Source organism: Pinus tabuliformis, chromosome 2_2 (assembly GCF_031772625.1).
Source record: "Pinus tabuliformis cultivar Carrire ecotype Pingquan chromosome 2_2, CPIR1, whole genome shotgun sequence".
In the NCBI taxonomy this organism is placed as follows: domain Eukaryota; kingdom Viridiplantae; phylum Streptophyta; class Pinopsida; order Pinales; family Pinaceae; genus Pinus; species Pinus tabuliformis.
In genome coordinates, this window is record NC_142300.1 from 395,719,783 (window position 1) to 395,741,959 (window position 22,177).

General features: G+C 38.8%; 1 protein-coding gene across 1 annotated transcript; it reads right to left on the reverse strand.

The window, feature by feature from the left end:
* Positions 1 to 20,774: 20,774 nt before the first annotated feature.
* LOC149192938 (steroid 5-alpha-reductase DET2-like) lies at positions 20,775 to 21,841 on the reverse strand. The gene has a single exon (XM_089404747.1). The coding sequence runs from the start codon at positions 21,623 to 21,625 to the stop codon at positions 20,834 to 20,836; it is 792 nt and encodes a 263-aa protein (XP_089260873.1). The 5' UTR covers positions 21,626 to 21,841; the 3' UTR covers positions 20,775 to 20,833.
* Between the last annotated feature and the right edge of the window lie 336 nt (positions 21,842 to 22,177).

The window sequence follows — 22,177 nt, forward strand, 5'->3', positions numbered from 1 at the left end:
AAGACCTACCCTAGGTTGACAATTAAATGGTTAAAGTCTTGGTCAATTAGGGTTGATTAAAACAACACTACAATTCCCACATCATAATTTCAATTAAAGTGAAACCCCCTTTGAATTGAAGAATGTTGAAAATAGCAACAAGAAATGATAAAAATAGAATTCAGAAATTCCAATTTAATTTGTTCTTGAATTAAATTGTGAATTAAAATTGTAATTATTTTCTCATAACAACTTGTAATAGTTAACTAAGTTATGTTGACTTAGTTAACTTAGGAATTTCGAGTTGGAAGTCTTTTAAAAGTCATGTATATGTTCTCCCTAAGTTTTAGGGATCCATGATGAGTTTATTTATGAGTTGTAATTAGATAACTCAGGTCACTGAGTTATGTTCAGTTAAATTAGTTCCAACTGTTTGTGGAACTAATAGAGGATTAACAGTCAGTTCGCGGACTGGTGCATCCACAAGTGTTACTCCAGTTAACTAAAGATTCCTTCATCAGAAACTCATGCATGTCAGTTCAGAGAAAGACCCAGTGGAGACTAGAGTGCAATGACATTGTACTATCAGTTGTATGATTTACTGAGTTGTAAATATCATTCATGCAATCAAAGAAGAACTTAATTTTGGATTGTGCAGTTATGGATGAGGAATTTCCCTTTAAATAGAGGCTATACTTCTCAGAAATTTTGCAAAGAATTAAAAGCTTTGAGGCTTGGAAATTCGGCCAAATATTGGCCGAAGGAAGTCATCACGGAGAGGATAGGAAATACTTGTGTGGATTAAGCTCAAGGTTGAGCAGAGCATATAATTTTGGATTGTGCAATTGTGGATGAGGAATTTCCTTTTAAATACGAGCTAATACTCTCAGAAATTGTGCAAATAATTAGAAGCTTTGAGGCTTGGAAATTTGTCTAAGTATTGGCCAAAGGAAGTCGTCGGGAGGAGGATAGGAAATACTTGTGCAGGTTAAACTCAAAGTTGAGCAGAGCATATTATATTCATCCAAATTCTTTGACCAACGGTGCAAGGAATCAAGGGCTTGGAGAGCGGCAAAAGAGGCTAGAGATTGGCTTGAGCTTGCTTGTGAGCAAGGAGATTGATCATACTGAGTGCTAGAATTGTTCTTGTGAGAACAAGCATTCTATTATCATCTTAGATTTTTGATTTAATGCAATACAAATAGTAGGGGGTTTTCAGTTGAGGCTTTCCCTCGATACTTATTGTGTTATGTGCCATTGGTTTGTCTTCTTCTTGTTCATATTGGTTTCATCGATCTATTGACTTCTATTGGTTGAAAGTAGTAGACTTTTGTCATGTGCTTTAGTATATTGTATGAGTTTGTGAATCTACAGGAAATTCTACATGGTATCAGAGCTAGATTTGTAGAAATTTTCTACATGGTATCGGAGCAGGATTTGTTTTTTGGGCCGTGAGTTTGCAGAGAAGATCTGAAACTTTTTGTACAAAATTTTCAAAAACAAATAGAAGATATGGATTCCTTGCAAAAAGATACCCAAATTCAAAAGAAAAATCAACCGAATCGTAGTTCGAATGAGAAATATATCACTGATTTAAAATCAAATTTTTCTAAAAAAAATCATGACAACAAGATAAATTAAACATATTGGTGTGCTATCTAAAAACTCGTATACACTTGAGGTACAAGATGCATGCAAAGCCTTGATGAGCAAGGCAAATGTTAGATACTTGGTGGTTGAGAGGGAGAGTAAATTACCCTTCAAATGTAGCCCTAGAAAAAGCTTCAGAAGCAGCTTCAAGAAATTGTGGAGCAGCGACAATTAGAGAAGTTGAGAGGAGACCGAGTGGAGAAATCCACTCAAGCAGAGAAGAAGCAATCTCAAACAATTGTGGAGCAGCCACAATCGGAAAAGATGAGAGGAAACCGAGTGGAGGCATTCACTCATGCAGAGACCTCTAATAGGGGGAATTTCGAGCTAAGTGGGCAGAAGGAGCACGTGCAGTGATACCTCCAGCGCTGAGATGGGGCGATGTGAAGTGATAGTCCCAAGAGAGCCGAAATTGGGCAGGGTCCATTGAGAGGTTTTATCTCATGGATCGTACCTTGATACGAGAGCCCACAGTGTATAGCAACGGGAGGAATCAGTGGGATTGACGCAGTCAGAGTTCAAAGTGACAGAGGCTAGAGCAGTCAGATACTGAAGAGCGCAGAGAAGGGTTGACAACAGTGCAGAAAGAAAGAGTCAACAGAAGTGAAAAAATTTCAATCGACAAAGGCAATAGAAATTAGAGACTTTGATGGCAGATGCATCATACTGATTCAAGTTGGATGTTTTTTTTGTTTTCGAAGTTGTTGTAGCAACAACACTAGAGAGAAGTGTTGCATGCAGAACATTCCAAAAGTTCAGGATCGGGATCAAGTTAAATTCCTTTCTTGTTGAGAGGAAGTGTTAAAAATAGCAACAAGAAATGTTAAAAATAGAATTCAGAAATTCCAATTTAATTTGTTCTTGAATTAAAATTGTAATTATTTTCTCATAACAACTTGTAATAGTTAACTAAGTTATGTTGACTTAGTTAACTTAGGAATTTCAAGTTGGAAGTCTTTTAGAAGTCATGTATATGTTCTCCCTAAGTTTTAGGGGTCCATGATGAGTTTATTTACGAGTTGTAATTAGATAACTCAAGGTACTTAGTTATATTCAATTAAATTAGTTCCAACTATTTGTGGAACTAATAAAGGATTAATAGTTAGTTGGTGCATTGGTGCATCCACAAGTGTTACTCCAGTTAACTGAATATTCCTTCATCAGAACTCATGCATGTCAATTTGAAGAAAGATCCAATTGAGACTAGAGTGCAGTGACATTGTACTATCAGTTGTATGATTTACTAAGTTGTAAATATCATGCATGCAATCATAGAATGACCTAATTTTGGATTGCGTAGTTATGGATGAGGAATTTCCCTTTAAATACGAGCTAATTCTTTCAGAAATTGTGCAAAGAATTAGAAGTTTTGAAGCTTGGAAATTTGGCTAAGTATTGGCCAAAGGAAGTCATCAGGGAGAGGATAAGAAATACTTGGATGGGTTAAGCTATAGGTTGAGGAAAGCATATAATTTTGGATTACGCGGTTATGGATGAGGAATTTCCCTTTAAATACGGGCTAATTCTTTTAGAAATTGTGCAAATAATTAGAAGCTTTGACGCTTGGAAATTTGGCTATGTATTAGCCAAAGGAAGTCATCAGGAGGAAGATAGGAAATACTTGTGCAGGTTAAGCTCAAGGTTGAGCAGAGCATATTGTATTCATCCAAATTCTTTGACCAAGGGTGCAAGGAATCAGGGGCTTGGAGAGCGGCAGAAGAGGCTAGAGATTGGCTTAAGCTTGCTTGTGAGCAAGAAGATTGATCATATTGAGTGTTGGAATTGTTTTTGTGAAAACAAGCATTGTATTATCATCTTGGATTTCTAATTTAAGGTAATACAAATAGTAGGGGGTTTTCAGCTGAAGTTTTCCCCGAATACTTAATTGTGTTATGTGCAATTGATTTGTCTTCTTCTTGTTCATTTTGGTTTTATCGATCTATTGACTTCCATTGGTTGAAAGTAGAAATAGATTTTTGTCATGTGCTTTAGTATATTGCATGAACTTGTGAATCTACAGAAAATTCTACATAGAAGAAGCAACCAAAAAATAGAGGAACATCTATTGAGGTGATAGTGGATAGCCTTCTGAAGTTACACAAGACTAGCTCCTTGATGCTTGGGACTTTACATCATTTGTAGGTGTTAGATTTTGTTATTCGCAGGTTCCCCTTTGATTTGCACATGTGGATTGGTTTCATGCATCTTGTTGGCCACTTTCTATTTTTGGAAGTAGGTTGTGGAGCATTCTCCTGGCAATAATATTTTATTGTTATATCTCTCGATCACCTTGGGGGGTGCACTTTGTGAGCTCTTCTAGATGGACCCTTGAGCACATCCTCCTAGTCTTAAGAATATTTTATCATATTTTGCATGCATCCATTCTTAGAGGGTAAATTTTATGTGGACCCATTTAACTTTTGACTTGGTATAATATCAATTTTTGGATGGTGCATCCTCTCTCAAGGAGGTTAGTGTCCACATGGCTTAATGTTATCAACGTGGATCTAACTACTCCAGTAGTTCACAATTTGTTGACTTGTCATGGACCTAGTTAGAAAGATAATACATTTTATTGTATGAGATATTTAACCCACTCTATATGAATGTGAATTTCTCTCCATTTCATTTGTAATTGACAATTGAACGATTATGAAGTGAGGGTAGTGATTGAAGATTGGAGTGTGGAGACAATGATGTTGAGATCCCTTGTGTATCAAATTTAAAGACTAGTGAAGACATGAGGTTTGTTGTTTTGGAGTTTGGTTGTTTTCTATGACATTCAATTGTTGTAAATTTGTTGTAGACATTTCTTGCTTTATCTCTAGCATAGAGGCCTAGTCATGAGAATACTACTCATCTAGAAATAAGCAATGTGAAGAGGCTTTCGCTCTTGTATTTTTCATTTTTTTTTGCTTTGTTTCATTTATTCTATCATGTCTATTTGTTGATTGGATAATAATTTAGCCAATAAAACAACACCTTTATGTTAATTTAATGTATTGCAAAGTGAACTCTCCAAGATTAGTTTCCACATCATAATTTCCATTAAAGTGAAGCCCCCCTTGAGTTGGAGAAGAACCAACTAAAAGATAGAGGAAGATCTATTGAGGTGATAGTGGATAGATTTCTTAAGTTACACAAGACTAGCCCCGTGATGCTTGGGACTTTACATTATTTGTAGGTGCTATATTTCATTATAACAGGGAGTAACTATGCAAGACGGGACCTGACTATTTTACAATCTTGTGGAAGTGTAAGATCGAGGGAGCCCCACTCTCCAACCATCCAAGGTCAAAGGAAAGAAACTCTTGATAAAAGCCTGGCCACTCAACACAAACTAGGTGTAGTCTCATTAGTAGGTTGAGCCCAACTCCAAGTCTCTATCTCTATTTAATGATGCAAGATATGTGCCCTAGAATGATAACTCCTAACAAGCCTTAAAGATATCAATTGGCCACCCACAGTGGGAGGTCAAGAAGAGACTCAACATTTAATCAATATAGGGTATGAAGTATCCTAGACCTCTGCATGTGGCTTTTTGCCTCGATCGAATGAGGCAACCATGCATAAATTAAGATATGTGTTTGAGCATTTCTCTCATGGAAAGCATAAGGCATCTATGAGCTAGATAGCAAAAGAAAGTGGAATAGGATCCTTACAAATGCTAATATAAGCATAAATAACAACCTCAAATTTAATAAAAAGTAAAAAGGGCATCTAAAAATGAGATGCACATCCATTTTCAACTTTTGTAAATGACAAGCTAGCAAGTTATTTGGTTGTGGGATATGTTGATCCCACCCAAATTTGCCTAAGGGTATCTTCAAAGCATACACAGAGTGTATCCACATGTACTATGGATGGGCAATGCCATTATACAACTCTAAGAAATGCTCCAAGTAGAAAGCCATATTTGGGTCAAGGCTCTCCAATGTCGCAATCCAAGTAATTTGGGTGTACTATTTATATACGTCCTCTTTGTTAGTTTGACAACGAATTAGTAATTTTGGGTAAAATGTAATTATTCAGTTTTATATCGAATTGTCAGTTATGTAACGGAGGTCAATGATATAAAACTAGTGAATGCCCATGAAATGTATGTGAAGAGAATCATTGCTGAATAATACATTCCAATCCCTTGCGTCGTGGATGTTTCCTTGACACATTGTCGAGGTTTTAACAAGTAAATCCTGTGTCTATTTGTGTGTTTGGTTTCCAGTTAGTTATGGTGTTTTCTTGGTCAATATTAACTGAATGTGTGTAGTTCTTTCCTATTTTTCTTCTATTTCACCAACAAGTGGTATCAGAGCCATGAGTCCAAAACCTGGGCGTGTGGTTGTATCAGTGTGAGAGCCTCGAATCGTGCTGCGTGTATCAGCATGAGGCGTGAAGGATTGTATGTACTCTGCATCAAGGAGTGGAGAATCGTTGCTGAAGAACCGTTCCAGTGTTGGTGTTGTTCCTGCGTGACCAAAACCCTGCGTGAAGGAGGCGTGAGGCTGTGCGTGAAGTGAAAAGTTGTGCATGAGGCGTTTGTGAGTCCAAAACCCTACGTGAAGGAGGCGTGAGGCTGTGGTGAAGCGTGAAAGGCTGTGCGTGAGGTAAAACGCTGTAACTCTGCTCCGTGAAGAGATTGCTGGTAGCGTGAGGCGTTTTTTTATGAAAGAGCCTGTAGACGTGTTGTCCCTGCGTGAAGAGCCAAACTGCTGCGTATTTAAAAAAAAAAAGGGAGAGCCTGCGTTATCTGCCTGGTGGCCTGCATAAAGTTGCAGAGGACTTGTGACAGAGCCTGCGTGAGATCCGGGTAAATTTAAAAATATATATATATATATATATATATATATAATTTGTTGAAGCCAATTTTTTTGTTTACCCACAGTATTTTGGGTTGGGTTCATAAACCAGTTGAAAAGGAAGTTGTCCAAAACTGATAAAGAGCAGGGTTTCAGTAAGAATAACAAGTTTTATTTTTCAGTAAAATTTGTTGAAGGGTTTCTCTAAAAAAATATTGCAGACCATTAAAAAAAAACAAAGGCTCAAAATTGTAGAAAGAAATTTGTAAAATTTGTTTGTTTAAAAAGTGGGCTCAGTTTTTTTTAAGAAAGGGAAACAAAGTTTTTTTAAGAAAAGGATCGCTGAAAGACTGAAAAGGGAAACAAAGTTTTTAAGAGAAGAACAAAATGGCCAAGATGTCGAATGCAAAATTCGAGGTGGATAAATTCACCGGAAAGAGTAATTTTGCTCTTTGGAAACTGAAGGTTAGGGATTTGCTTGTGCAACAAGTGTTGCACAAGGCATTGGATGGGGCAACTAAGAAACCTGCTACCATGACTACTTCAGACTGGGAGGACTTGGATGCCCGAGCTCTCAGTACCATCCAGTTATGCCTAGCGGATGAAGTTCTCTTCAACATTGTTGAAGAGACTACAGGTCAGGATGGTGTCTTGAAAGTCTTTAAACGAGCCCTTGTGGTTATGAAGGCAGAAAAGGTCGGAAATCTTTACAGGTTAAAAGGAAGTACTCAGGTCAGTGAAGCAGCGATTGCGTCAGAAAAGGAAGAAGCAGGTACTCGTCTGTGGCATCAGCGATTGGGTCATATGAGCAAGAAAGGTCTTCATATACTGATGAAACGTAAATCTCTTCCCGGTATGAAATCCTTGAAGTTAGATTTCTGTAAACATTGTGTGTATGAAAAACAGTGTAAACAGAGATTTAAAGTTGGAAATCATAACAGTAAAGATGTTTTAGACTATATTCATTCTGATCTGTAGGGGCCATCCCCTGTTGTGTCATATGGAGGTGCATTGTATTTTTTAACGTTCAATGATGATTACTCCCGTAAAGTTTGGGTCTATATGCTAAAAAAGAAAGCTGATGTATTAAATGTCTTTAAACAATTTAAAGTAATGGTAGAGAAAAGAACAGGCAAATCTATTAAATGTCTAAGAACTGACAATGGTGGTGAGTTCACTTCACTTGAATTTGAACAATACTGTAAGGATGAGGGAATTGTTAGACACAAAACTGTTGTTTATACTCCTCAGCAAAATGGTGTTGCTGAGCGTATGAATCGGACTCTTATGGAAAGAGCCAGAAGCATGATCAGCAATGCTAACTTGCAAAAGGAGTTGTGGGCAGAAACAGTATCTAATGCTTGTTATTTAGTTAACAGATCACCTTCAGTAGCAATTGATTGTAAAATTCCTGAAGAAGTTTGGACAGGTCAGTCTTGTGACTATTCACATTTGAGGATATTTGGCTGTGATGCTTATTCTCTTATTCCGAAAAATCAGCGTTCAAAATTAGATCCAAAGTCGAAATGTTATGTCTTTGTTGGGTATGACTATGCAGTGAAAGGATATAGGTTGTGGGATTCTACATTGCGGAAGATAGTCATTAGTAGAGATGTAACATTTGATGAATCCTCTCTGTTAAAATCAAATGTTGAAAGAATTGAACAGGAACAGGTATCGCCGAATCAACAAGTTCAGTTGGAGGCTAGACCTTTCGGTAACAGTCGAAAGGAAGGCGAGACTTCTGGAGAAAAAGGTGTTGAAGACATATAGGAAGTCGTTGAAGCTTCTGAACCAGTGCAAGTTTCTGAACCAGTTCAGCAACCAGTCGCTCTGAGAAGGTCTACAAGGGAAAGGAAAACTCTCAAAAGGTATGAAGATTTTGCTTCATCTTTTGCTTTGATTACTGAAGATGGGGAACCCTCTTGTTATCAGGAAGCAGTAGATGATACAGATAGCGAGAAATGGAAAATGGCTATGGAAGAAGAAATGGACTCCTTAGCCAAGAACAATACCTGGGATCTTGTAGAGCTTCCTGAAGGGAGAAGTGTTGTTGGATGTAAATGGGTCTTCAAGCTGAAACGGAAAGTTGATGGAATTATCGAAAGGTATAAGGCGCGACCGGTAGCAAAAGGGTATTCTCAGGTTGAAGGTATAGACTTTCATGAGATTTTTTCTCCAGTTGTAAAACTTGTTTATATACTTACTGTGTTGGCACTAACTGCGTTGCTTAATCTTGAGTTAGAACAGTTAGATGTTAAAACAAATTTTCTACATGGTGATTTGAACAAAGAGATATATATGGAACAACCAGAAGGTTTTGTACGAGGTCGCAGCAGAAGATTAGTTTGCAAGCTCAGGAAATCATTGTATGGTCTGAGGCAGTCTCCCAGACAATGGTACAAGAAGTTTGATTCCTTCATGGTGAGCCAGAAACTTTATAAGAATTGAGTATGATCATTGTGTGTACTTCAAAAGTTTCAATGGCATATTCATTATCTTAGCTTTGTATGTTGACGATATGCTTATTGCAAGCAAAAGCATGGAAGAGATCAACAGGTTAAAGGCTCAACTCTCTAGGACATTTGATATGAAGGATCTTGGAGCAGCAAAACATATCTTGGGCATGGAGATACACAGAAACAGGAAAAATGGTAAGCTTTGGTTATCACAGCAGAAGTATGTGGAGAAGGTACTTGAAAAGTTCTCTATGAATAATGTGAAACCTGTTAATGTTCCACTAGCTTCCCATTTTAAGCTTTCTTCAGTTTTGAGTCCTAGAGCTGATGAAAAAAAGCGGTATATGTCTCATGTACCATATGCAAACGCTGTAGGCAACTTAATGTATGCGATGGTATCTACAAGACCTGACATTTCACATGCAGTTGGAGTTGTCAGCAGGTTCATGGCAAATCCAGGTAAAGAACATTGGCAAGCAGTGAAATGGGTGCTTCGATATCTAAGAGGCACAAGTGACCATTGCATCGTCTTTAATGGTAGTGAAGGATCAGTCTGCGGATATGTAGATGCTGACTATGCAGGTGATTTGGACAAAAGAAGATCTACTACAGGTTATGTCTTTACTCTTGCAGGTGGAGCAATTAGTTGGATGTCAAAGCTTCAAGAAACAGTTGCGTTGTCCACTACCGAAGCTGAATATATAGCTGCTTCAGATGCCAATAAAGAAGCAATCTGGTTAAAGGGTCTGCTCGATGAGATTGGAAGGACGCAAGAGAAAGTGAATGTACTTTGTGACAGTCAAAGCACTATTCACTTGGCTACAAATCCTGCTTATCACAGCAGAACCAAGCACATTGATGTAAGGTATCATTTTCTGAGACGTGATTGATGGCGGAAAAGTAGCTCTTCAAAAGGTCCATACGCGAGAGAATTGTGCAGACATGTTCACAAAGCCAGTTACAATAGAGAAGCTACGGTGGTGTTTAGCTTCTCTTGGCTTGCAGAAAAGATGATGAATGGGCATGGGCAAGGGATTAGGAAAATTGTTGTCAAGGTGGAGTTTGTTAGTTTGACAACGAATTAGTAATTTTGGGTAAAATGTAATTATTCAGTTTTATACCGAATTGTCAGTTATGTAACGGAGGTCGATGATATAAAACTAGTGAATGCCCATGAAATGTAAGTGAAGAGAATCATTGCTGAATAATACATTCCAATCCCTTGCCCCGTGGATGTTTCCTTGACACATTGTCGAGGTTTTACCACGTAAATCCTGTGTCTATTTGTGTGTTTGGTTTCCAGTTAGTTATGGTGTTTTCTTGGTCAATATTAACTGAATGTGTGTAGTTCTTTCCTATTTTTCTTCTATTTCACCAACACTCTTATATAGCTCAATTTAGGTCTTGTTTAGATGACAAGTGGTGCCTTGGCACATCTAAAGAGAATGTGAAAGAACAAAAAGAATTTGGAGAGATGGCCACCCATTGTAGATGATAAGACACCTATAAGTACCAAACATGGGCATTTCTTGTGGTACAAGCCTTAGTGATAGCAATAGAAAAGCAATGTGCTAGGTAGGGTTACATGTCTCTCCCACAGGTCCAAACTCTATGCAAAAAGCGGAAAAAACAAATGATAGCCTCAAGGAAAAAGAAGTGTACTCCAAACTCTATTTGAATAATGTGTTGGGCAAGTCTACACCTGCATCAAATGATGTGCCTAAGAAGAAGGGTCTAGGCTCTCTCAATCTTGGCTCAGCCCATCTACAACAAACTCAATCTGAGATCTCAGAACCATAGAGAACCATGGATATAATGATCATATCTAGGGGGTGCAACTTAGACAAGATTTCTTGGAATTGGTTTAGGAGACACTTTCACTCGAGGAAGGAAAGAAAGCCACATCCCTTGGTAAGTTGGAGCTATAGGGCCTAACACGTGTTGAAATGAGGTCCCCCAAATAGGTGTATGTGATCATCAACTCAATTTCTTCTCCCTCGAAGTAGAAATGTAAGTTGGAAAAAGCAATCTAACACAATGAAGATCATAACCTTGGATGTACGCACATTGATTGTTAATTGCTAAAGGTCACAAAAGTTGACTAGGGCATCAATCTATCTCTATATGCATCTAGATGAAGAGGCTAGTAGGATCAAGTCATCAGTCAAAAGGAATAATTAGATCAACACATGATGTAAGAGGCAAGCATTCCCGTCCTAGATATATTTATCAAGGAAAGATTCCAACTCATCAATGTAGATCACAAAGAGGGTCGATGAGAGGGAGCACCCTTGCTTAACTCCTATGGTACTTTGAATGAAGTCAGAGAGGTGTGTGTAGTATGAAAACAACTGAGGACTAAGTGATATAGTCTCATGATAGTGTCTAGAGGGTCTTGGACCAATGTCACAAAGCCTCTCATGGTTCCATGTCAAATGCTTTTCAAAAGTCTAAAGGCAACCAAAAACTTTGAAAGAGTGATGACAAGCCTCCTCAATAACAACCCTAAGCATGAAGATGTGATGGTTGAATAAAACCTTGATCAAAATCCAACCTATCCTCAAGCACTAAATTGTTTACTCTCCTTGTTATCTAGGAGCCATAGATGCCTACTTGTGGCATATAGCTTTGGAAATGTGTGCCCAATCATGATACTATGATAGTTGTTCGAGTTTGAGCTAGCCCCTAATTTGAGATTAGGTGGATGATCAATTTGGATCATGTATGGGGTAAACCAGAGCAAACCACATGATTAAATAAATCTATAATGTATAAGTCAAGAGATGAGAAACATGTTTGAGGAACTCAACTTTGAAGCCTTCCTCATCTACTACTCTATTAGTGCTCATAGGCCTAATTTTTCTCTTGATGTTTCTCTTAAAGAAGAGGTGGTAAGAAGGGGGTCGGAAAATGGGTGGGGGTTTGCTAAGGGACATCATAGAGGAAGGTCGTAAGGAAAAAAATCACCTAAGGATCTATGTTTAGAAGGAGGGTGTGAGTTTTACAGAACAGGGTGTTCCAAAAGGTTTTGGGGAAGTGGTGAAGGATCTCATAAAACTTGCATCTCCTCAACGAAAGAAATGTTTGCTTCTTACAATAGCAACAAAGGTAAAAATTTTGAAGGTGGGGTAAGATGGAGGTTCATGAGTGAAGGAAAAACAAAGGTTTTTGTGGCCCAAGGTTGCATTCCTCACTAAACTAAAGATTCATGGTGCATAAACTAGGGGGTAGGGTTTTAGGCATGTTGTTGGATAGAATGGGATTACGATTTGAGGCCCCTACCCTAGGGCCCTAAAGCGAATCTCATGTTTGGTTTTGGTTGTGTCAACTGAAGAGGAATGGGCAAAGGAGGGGAGTAATTCCTGAAGATGGTGGAACAATCAACATATTGCCTATTAAAGAGAATGGTCATGCATAGGGGGTGAGATGGGGGGTAGGTGGAGAGGAAAAACATTAGACAAATATAGTTTGTAGGGGGGGTGGGGGACATATAGAAGTGTTGAATGTGTGGGGGTAGATCCTTCGTAGTCGGTATGTATTCCACCACACTAGCTCCACTAGTGGGGGAGCATGCCAAACCCCCAAAATCAAGGTAACAAGGGAGACCATTCATGAGTAGCAAATCATGGGATTCCCCACACTATAAAAGATGTCTCTCATACATTATGAGTAGTCCAATCGCAGTCATTATAAGTCCTCTCTAGGCCCATTGTCTTTGGGTCAATCTCTTGACGACAAAGCATACCCTAAGATTTTCCATGTAACACATGAGTCCTTGGTATGGGTGTTGACATCCCCCAAAAGAATAACCTTGTTGAGAGCAAAGTCATGGGAAATGTCTTCATAAAGGTCCAAGAAAGGGTCACCCTCTAAGTTGCCATGAAGTACAAAGTGTGATGAGGTTGGAGGCAAATAGCACACTACAATGTGAATATCTTAAGGTAGGGGAGCACTGCTATGTACTTGGACACACAAAAAATCGACAAGCTTGTCTAAAGCTACCATGGAAACCTGCTCTAGAGGGAATCACGAATGAAGCATGCAACCCCACCGAAGAAGAAAAACAGATAAATCATAATAGCAGTACTAACGAATTATTAAGCTAGGGTTTAAGATATTATTTTTGTCTTCCGTTAAAGAATTAATCAACAGCAAGAGAGCAACTATGAATGCGTGAATTCAGAATTGGCAAATAATGATATGAATATGAATGCAGAATGAATCAATGTTAAATTGGGAAATAAGAAATGAAAATGAAGAAACAATCATGATTTTGAGTGTTAATGGAAATGGAGTAAAAGAATTGTCACAGCAAATAAAAGTAGAAAATCTGAATGAATGAATACTCATGCTCTAAGATGAGGAAGAAAATAGGAAAGAGATGAGACCAATAGAGCAAAGTGACTCATCTCACCTGAAAGAAAGACTGACAGACAGAAAGAAGGAGATGGCTTCACTAAGAACAAAATGAAATGAGAATCTCCTACTCTAATTCTGTTGTTATATTTGTCACCAAAGCTGAAACCAAAACCTTTCTCAACTCCTGCAAAATAAAGCTATACGTAAGAACAGATTTGTCCGTCTAACGTGGTTCAAAGTTATACGTGAAGATTTGTTTGTCTCACTTGGTTTTGGTTTTGTCAGGTTTCACCAAAGAGGCTATTGCTGTAGTGCAATGCAGAAGCAACACACCTCCCCTTTGAAAATTTATTTACTATCATGTGGTTCTGTAGTCATTTAAATAGGATATGCCTATGAAGAAAAGCAGCAGATACCTAATGGTGGGATATCAAATTCCTTAATCATTTTATTGAAAAAATTTGCCTGTCCCAACCTCAAATTGCATTGATCCCACAACCAAGACCGCATTGTTGGTTTCAAGGGTGCCGAACATCAATGACCACCCCATCCTACATATTTCACATATCCCATGTTAACACTTCTAGAAAGCTAATTCCAATCATGCACAAACCAGAATAATGTGCCAAATCTGCAACCCAGGTTCGAATCCAAGGAACGCAAAGTGCACCAGTTAACAGAAAGAAATTTGGCAAATGAAAGATGTCTAATGACAGCATTCAAATGACGAATCACTTGTACCCAAATTTCATGCCACAAAACCTCTTGGCCAAATTAACTTATCTCATTAGATGTATGTGGCTATAAATTGTTGGTAAAATATATTTTCAACTTAACAGTAGGCTAAACACTATAAAATTCTTTCTATTGAATTTGACATCACTATATCCTACGATGACAAGTCAGATGAAAGCAGAATACACAAACTGTGCCACATGCATACCCTTTAAATCCAAAACATTAGAACCCTTTAAGTTGAACCACAGCCACACCATCTTTTGTAGGTAAAAAGAATTACCTGCAGCACCAGATAGAAGACTGACACAGAAAATTAAATAAAGGAAGAAAATCTTACGTTGCACTGTCACAGAAGACCACCCTCAAGTAAGTCACAGCATTACTTCCTTAATCATGGAAGAATGTATGGTTGGACTAGATGTATCTGATTCAGAATTCAACTTAAAATGGTACAAAATAAAATTGACACTTCAAAACAAGAAGTCAGTTTAGAAAATTGGAGAGTAGACCTGGGACTTGACAGGTAAACTTTCCATCACGGTAATTTAGTTTTACAGACGTGAAACAAAATAAAACACTTTTGGTCCTCCGGCAAAGGTTCAAAATACATAATGCCCAACACAAAGTTCCCCTAATTTTCTGCTATAGTTAGATGTGATATACATGTTCAAGGTTGAAAACAAATTATGGATTGCATTGGTTTACTAAAATGGAAATGAAGTTAGGAACCCAGTAATCATTTTTTTTAAACAATTGCAAGTCACCAACATTACCATCAAAAAGCAGAATCATTCTCTAGGAATAACTCCAAAAATTTCGTCTCAGCAGTCATCAGATTGGCTGTAATGTTTTTGTTATCAAATTTCAAATAGGCCCATCTAAAAAATCTGAACTTTGGACACTGTAAGCAAATACAGTGATTTCCCTACTGATCTAGCAACACTAACATGTTATGATAATGGCAATTCAGCACCATTTCATGCTGCTATGACCTTAACTCTAACTTCAAGGCTTGAGATAAAGACTTTGACAATAAAAACAAAATGCACAGAATGAATATCTATCTATTTAGTAAACAACTGGCTATGTTACTTTAAAAAAACAATATTTGGAAAGCGTTGCTTAAAGATCATAATTGTAAAACTGATAATATTCCATTGGAACTTGTACACAATCAAAATTTGCAATGAGATCTGTAGAAACATTTTAAGATTAATTCCGCTAGTCAAGGTAACATTCACTCTTTTGTACAAGTCAAATAATTTTGGCAGCACCTTTGAAGGGGATGCAAATCATATAAGCTTACCTCAGTTCTGCTTCATTGCATTTATGTTGCATGCTATAGCAATAAACAAGAACAACAGCTGAAGATACAAGACAGAAATTTAGAAATTTAGAAGCCACTTTTTCCTCACAAGAACAAGTAACTGGAAGCATGCCATGCTGGAGATTCAGGTGGATGATATCATGGTGACAAAATACCGTGTTTCAAACTGGGTCTTGCAGCAGTAAGGACTTCAAGCTTTTATGCCAAACCACAGCCCAGCTAGCAGAAAAATGGTAGACCTAAAAGAGAGTATGGGTATTGGCCTTGGTCTTTGATATGCTAACATGGACCCTGGCTGTCATTAAGACAAGGTAAGGTCACACCATCTTGACAAAGTATGCACCATACATTGCAATAAGTTTGACCCCTACCTCATGGCTACTCAAAAGATCGCAGATGAATATCTCTCTTTTATTAAAGCAATAATTGTATTACAATGAAAAAGCAATATTTTGAAATCATAATTGCAAAACTGATAAATTCACTTAGGATCTGCACACAATAAAAAGTTACAGTGAGATCAGGAGAAACATTTTATATTTTCTTCACTGGTCAAGCTAAAATTCATCCTTGTGTAAGTCAGACACTTTTAGCAGCACATTTTAAGGGGATGCAATTCAAATGCAATTAGCTTATTTCTGTTCATTGAACTTATGTTGCATGCTATACTGATAAAAGGGAACAACAGCTGAAAAGCCAAATAGAAATGTAAAAAGCCCATCTTTACTCACAAGAACAGCATATGGGAAGATGCCACACTGGGGACTTGGATGGACTGTGTCACAGTAAGAAAATACCATGTTTCAAACTTGGGTTTTGCAGCAGTACGCCCACCAACTCTTACTGCTAAACCATAGCCCAGCTAGCAGAAACATGGCAGGCCTTAAAGTGATAATGAGTGTAGCTTCAGTCCTTAATATGGTGAGATGGACTCTGACCGTGCCATGAAGCTGTCAAAAGGTCACACCATCATGAAAGGGTCTGCACTATACATTGCCTTAAGTTTGCTGGTTGACCCCTATCTCAGAGTTTTGACAGCCACTCAAAAGATCACAGACATAATAGCTCTTTTTCTGGTAAAGCACAGGTCATGTTAATCTGAAAAGACAATATTTTGAAAACAGTGTTGAAAGTTCAGAATTGTAAAACTGATAAAATTCTTATCAAATCTGTACAACAATTAAAAATTGCAGTGGGACCTCTGGAAACAGTATAAGATTTTCTTCGCTAGTCAAGCTAGCATTCACTCTTGAATCTTTTTGTCACACAGTGCTTTATGAACAACATATTTTACTCAGAAGAACAACATGTGGGAGCATGCTGCTCTGGAGACTCGGATGGACTATGTCATCGTGAGGAAATAGACACTCCAAACTTGAGTCTTGCAGCAGCAGTAAACACTCCAATCCTTACTGCCGATGCCAAACAAAAACCCAGCTAAACAAAAAATGGCAGGCTCTGAAGAGAGCATGAGCATGGATTTCAGTTCTTATCATGGAGAGATGGATCCTGACTCTAATGAAGAGGAGGTAAGGCCACACCATATTGATAAGGTACATGCCATACATTGCCATAAGTATGACCCCTTACCTTGAGGTGTCTGTGTCGCTACTCAAAGGTTCTGGAAAATTCATGGGGATATGTGACAGCCCCAGTTACCCTTTCCTAAATTAAATAAATTAAATTTGGGCCGAGTCAAAGGGACAACTAATTCCAGGGCTGAGGTGGACATGCTGCTTGGGACAGATGGCAAGCAAGGAAAATGGCATGAGGATCATTGACCTGCAAGACAGACCAGTCATCCTGGACCAACACCACAAAAATGAAAAATCTGAATGCCAGGGACAAGTGGAATATTTTTGGTTGGTCCAGAGGGGCTAGGCCTAGGCTGGATTCTAACTAACCATAGCCAGATTTCAGACGAGAAAAGGGAGAGAGGAGCTCAGTCAGGGGGGATTCAATCAAAGACTGGGTGGGAGTAAAGAATGCAGGCGGAAGAAAGCTCGATCAGTGGAGAGGTCCTCTGGGGAATCGGAGTTGGACGGACAGCATTGCTTGGTCCCTGGAGCAGCTTTCACCAGCCCTGGAATTGAGCTTGCGGGAGGCAGCTCCACAAGAAAATCAAGTACAGATAGCCTGTGGTTGGGAGGTGAGTTCTGTCCCTAATTCCATTGCCCGATGAAGTTCCAAAAAAAAAATATATCCTCATCTGTTATTAATATCGCAAGTTATTGCTACTGATTGAATGCTTGTTGGAGCGGGCCTGCCCGTGTAAGTCTGGGAACCAGGATGTGCATTAGTTGATATTCTGGCAGGTTAACAACGTATAGCGTGCAGGTTAATAAGGTATAGCATGCATTGTAAAATGCACTCTTTAGCGCTCCAAAATCCCACACGTTGTACTCAGTAGGCTCCTTTTAATTCTTTCGCAGTGCAGGGAAGAAAAATATTGGTTCGTAGTGTAGACTGTAAACTTTGATGCTAGCAGGTGTTTTATGTGCTCGCACAAAGAATGTTTCCTTGCTCCACTGTTTTATTTCTCTCGCACCTTAATTAGCTACACTTGACTACGTGAAATCTGAATAGGGTATAGGGTTTGGATTGGGGATTGAGTTTCCCTTGATCTATGTCGATTCGCAGTGACATGTATTATTCACCCTGTTAAGAAATACAGAGTTATCACTTGAAGCGACAGAACATGATAATGCAGAAGGAGAATCTTCGTTACCTTCGCCCTTCTTTCTGGGTTCCGTCTAAACGTAGGCTCTCCAGTGTAGCAATGTTTCTTTAAACATTACAAATTCTGCAAAGGACGTGCTAAGAGTCTCAAATCAAATTTCTCTTGGGTTTTTCACATCCACACCTATACACCTATAGGTTGTGTTTGCTTCAGTAGGGGTAGCAATAGTTTCGAGTATACAGATAACCAAGTAAGGAAAGCACCCGAACTTTCTAAAAAAATTCGAAAGCTGCGCAGTTAGATGGCAAATTTAAAATACCAGTAGGTATTCTCAAATGCGGTGTTATCTCAAGCCTTATTTTGATATGTTCTATGCTAACGTGATATTCTTACAGATTACTGAGTATTCCACAGTTTTCCTTTGGTGTTGGTCAACGTTGAAATGTACATGCATTGGTATTAGACATGATCCTTTTCATCGACTGTTTGACTCTCACTGCAACCCTTAGACATCTTAATCAGTGCCTTTCTGAAGAAACTGGATTGTTAGTTTCCAAACTCTTTGTACTCTGTATCACTGTAAATCTGGGGGACACTATTAGGTGTATATACCTCAGGGAATTGGATTAGTCTGAGTCCTTCTACACCCTCCTAGGTTTGTGCACATGGTGATTATCATCTCTAAGTTATCTGTGCAGTCGATAGTTATTGAGAAGGATTTCCAGAGTGCGTTTCTCAACTACCCGCTTGATGATGTGTGCAGTTTTGTTTGCGATGTTCTCTTTAGCCATCCTATGGGTACGTTTGAATCCCTGTCAATAATCAACATCCGTGTTTATGGTTTCTTTATCCAGTGCTATGGTCAGTAGTGTGATGGCTGCCAGTGGTGCGGCTCTGTTATTTGCTCCACACCCAATGCCACTTTGAAACTGATATTTTGCTCATAGGTAGAAAGGAGCCAAACCCCAGCTCCACAGCTGCCTAGATTATCTTTTGATGCTCTTTTAAATTACTGAGTTCTTGATGGATCTCTATTCTGGGCAGAGTAAGAAGTTAAGAACTGGAGGGGACTTTGAGGTTTCTTTGTTTGGCTGATCTCCTTGCTAGCTTTTAGTTTGAAGAAAGCACGTTGAGGAATCGGCCTTTGCCTTGGATGATTGCTTCATCTGGAGCCAACCAGATTGACCAAATGACCTAAAGTGATGATATATGGTCCTCTTCAGCAGTACTTGTAGCCACATCTCAAGGGCACGGTTTAATCCCTCTCTTTCCAAATGTCTCTGCATACAAGAAGTCTGTTGTCCCCCCACCCCGCCATATCCGGCATTTCAAATCTTCATGAATACTGGTAGGGATCTTGGGTGGGTGTCATGTTTGGATTCCTTTGAATTCCATGGTCTTTGACTGCTTGGCTGTGGTGAGTATCTTCAGAGAATAGATACAATTGTAAACCAGAGTCAATCTAATCTAAGTTCATATGACCATCATACACTAGGCAGGAAATCTGAAACCGGTTTGGTGGCTGTGTTGATGAAATCATCCAAAGGAAACTTCCAGGAAAGTGCATTATGTTTTAAATATGAAAACACGTTCGATTTAGTGTTTAGTTGTTAACAATCTTATTAGATGCACTAGTTGTTCAGACAGAAATGGGTTTGGCCTACCAGTTGGTATGTACCCGCAAATAATAACAACAGGGAGTTACAAATTGCTCTGATATGCTGTTGGTAATAGCAAAGTTGTTAAGCCTTTCAAATACTATACGATGTATCAGACCTTGCTGAAGTTTACGTTAGCTAAATGTTCTGTCTAGCTAAATGTTCTGTCTGAGGTGGCCTTGAGGAATTGTTTTATAGCAACTACTGTTAGTAGTTGCTTCCAATAGTCACAAGTTCTAATTTAGATAAAATACGTGGACTACTGTAATAGCACCTACTAGTACAGAGCTCACCTGCGTTGATATAAATACTATGAAGCACTGTTATGGGTGTGAATTGAGGTAAGGCCTACTCATAGTCTGCCCCAGTGGTTAGTGAGTTGCTATTGCAGAATTGCATGGAAAGCTTCAGGTACCATAACACAGTTGATTAAACTAGCTGTCAACCGCACTCAGTAATTTTGTACCATGTGAAAACTTTAACAATCTGCAATGGTCCTCACTGTGGGCTTCATATGGGTGCTGGAAGTGGTTTGAGGATTGGACAACTTTTCATGATGTCATCCAACAATTTTCAGTATTCTAGTCATAGGTTCGGAAGAAGGGAAGCTTAAAGCAAGCACTTCGCATTCGACCTTCATATGTACGACCAACTTCTTGAGAACTGGCCCTAGTCAAAACCTTGAACCTTGAGAGTCAAGTAACCCAGTGACCACCTACGGTTAGATAGGCGGAACAATGGAACCTTGGTCAAGAGTGAGAAATTCCACTCTTAATTCCAGAAAAGATAGGATGGTAGAATAAAGTCCCCAAATAAATGGATTGTGTTGGGTCATCCACACTTAGCAATAAATAATCTGATTTGCTGATATTTTTTTAAATGCTAACGAAAAGGATTTCAAAAATGATCATCAAATTTTGACCCAGGACTAAATAATTTGTTTGAAAAGTGACAAGATTTCTTTCAGAGAATCTGCTACCTTACAACAATTAATAATGGACGCATATAAATCAACTATTACCGTATAAACCTGATGCTTCGGTTTATTTCTGCTCCATCTGATTGGGATTTCAATCAGTAGACGCGTTAGCGAAGGCAATTCACCACCCACATCCACAAAACCAAACCAAAACAAACCTGGGGAATTCTTAAAAACAGAATTATTGTACACAGAAACTAATTCAAGACTAGTAGACAAATGGAATAAGAACTTTTCGAGATTTGGGGTAACGCTCAGGAAATTGCTTGTGGTACCAATCATGGTGAGCCGCAGCTCTGGGGCCCAGGTTGGCAGCCGTATAGAGAAAAAAACTAAGACCTGCGAAGGACCAAGTCATGAGAGCCCATCCAAGCCATTCAACCATCTCACCGAAATAATTGGGGCAGCTCACATATTCAAATAGCCCTCCTCTGGGAATCTTGTAGCCCTCGTTCCCACGGCGCAGAGATAATAGAACAGAATCCGCCCACATGTTGATAATCATCCCCGTAATGAACACCAGCAGACCAATAATAAACGTCGGGCTCCCGAGCCAGCCGGCCGTGTAGTTACCGTAGTGAGAAATCCAGCGGATTTGCAGGTAGGTGTTGTATATGTTGAAAAAGAAGGCCATGGCGGCAATGCTGATGGGTAAAGGCTTGCTGCCTGGTCGTATGCGGAGAGGGTATATGCAGCTCCTGTGGATATAATGAGCGAGGAAGACCATTAACAGTATCAGTGATGTCGGATTGGAGCTCATGCGACCGAGTGGGAAGAGTAGGGTGCTCATCCAGAGAGTGGGGCTCTCCATCAGAAACCAGGCCAGCCGAGGGGATATGGAGGGACCCCAACCAGCACGAGAGTGGCGTCCGTAGGGTACTCTGATGAAAGTTGTTGGGATGAAAGTTGCCACTGCCATTGCGTACATCCCCTTGAGAGCTCTGTTGTACAAGTTTTTGTCCATCGCCATATGACTATCAAGTTCTACCATTGAAGCCATTCGGAGGAGATATGGAATGGATTCGAAGCCTGCACCGGCTGTCTGGTGTGGTAGAAAGGAAGAATACTTTGTTCAACATTAGGGGAGAATCGAGGGCAACATCTTTAATGGCTGCCAGACAAACTGCTCTGCACGACATCGTGATTAGCAGAAAAAGTGTCAAACATAGGGTTTTTTGTTTTTTGTGGCAAAAACATAGGCATCTGCGATATAGCCGTAAGCTGTAGTCTACGTGTTAGACTTGGGAGTTTTCATGGGCATATTTTAGGCATTTTTCTTGGTCGGATATTTGTTCAGAATGTATAAACTTTTTTTTAGACATTAAATTTTAAAATTTTGAATTGATTTTAAAATATATTTTAATGGATATTTTTATTATTAAAAATTATTATAGATATATAGTCATGATTTATTAAGTATTGATAGGAATCGAATCTTTGTGAATTTTTCTTTAAATCTCTCCATAATTTTTTTTGAAATTTTACACTCAAAAAAGTTTATATTTTAAGTGATTTATCCTATTCTATACTTAAGAAACCCAAACTTAAAATA

What these genes read in the sequence shown, in the direction of transcription:
- LOC149192938 (XM_089404747.1), bottom strand. Translation starts at nt 21,625, where the DNA reads ATGGCTTCAATGGTAGAACTTGATAGTCATATGGCGATGGACAAAAAC.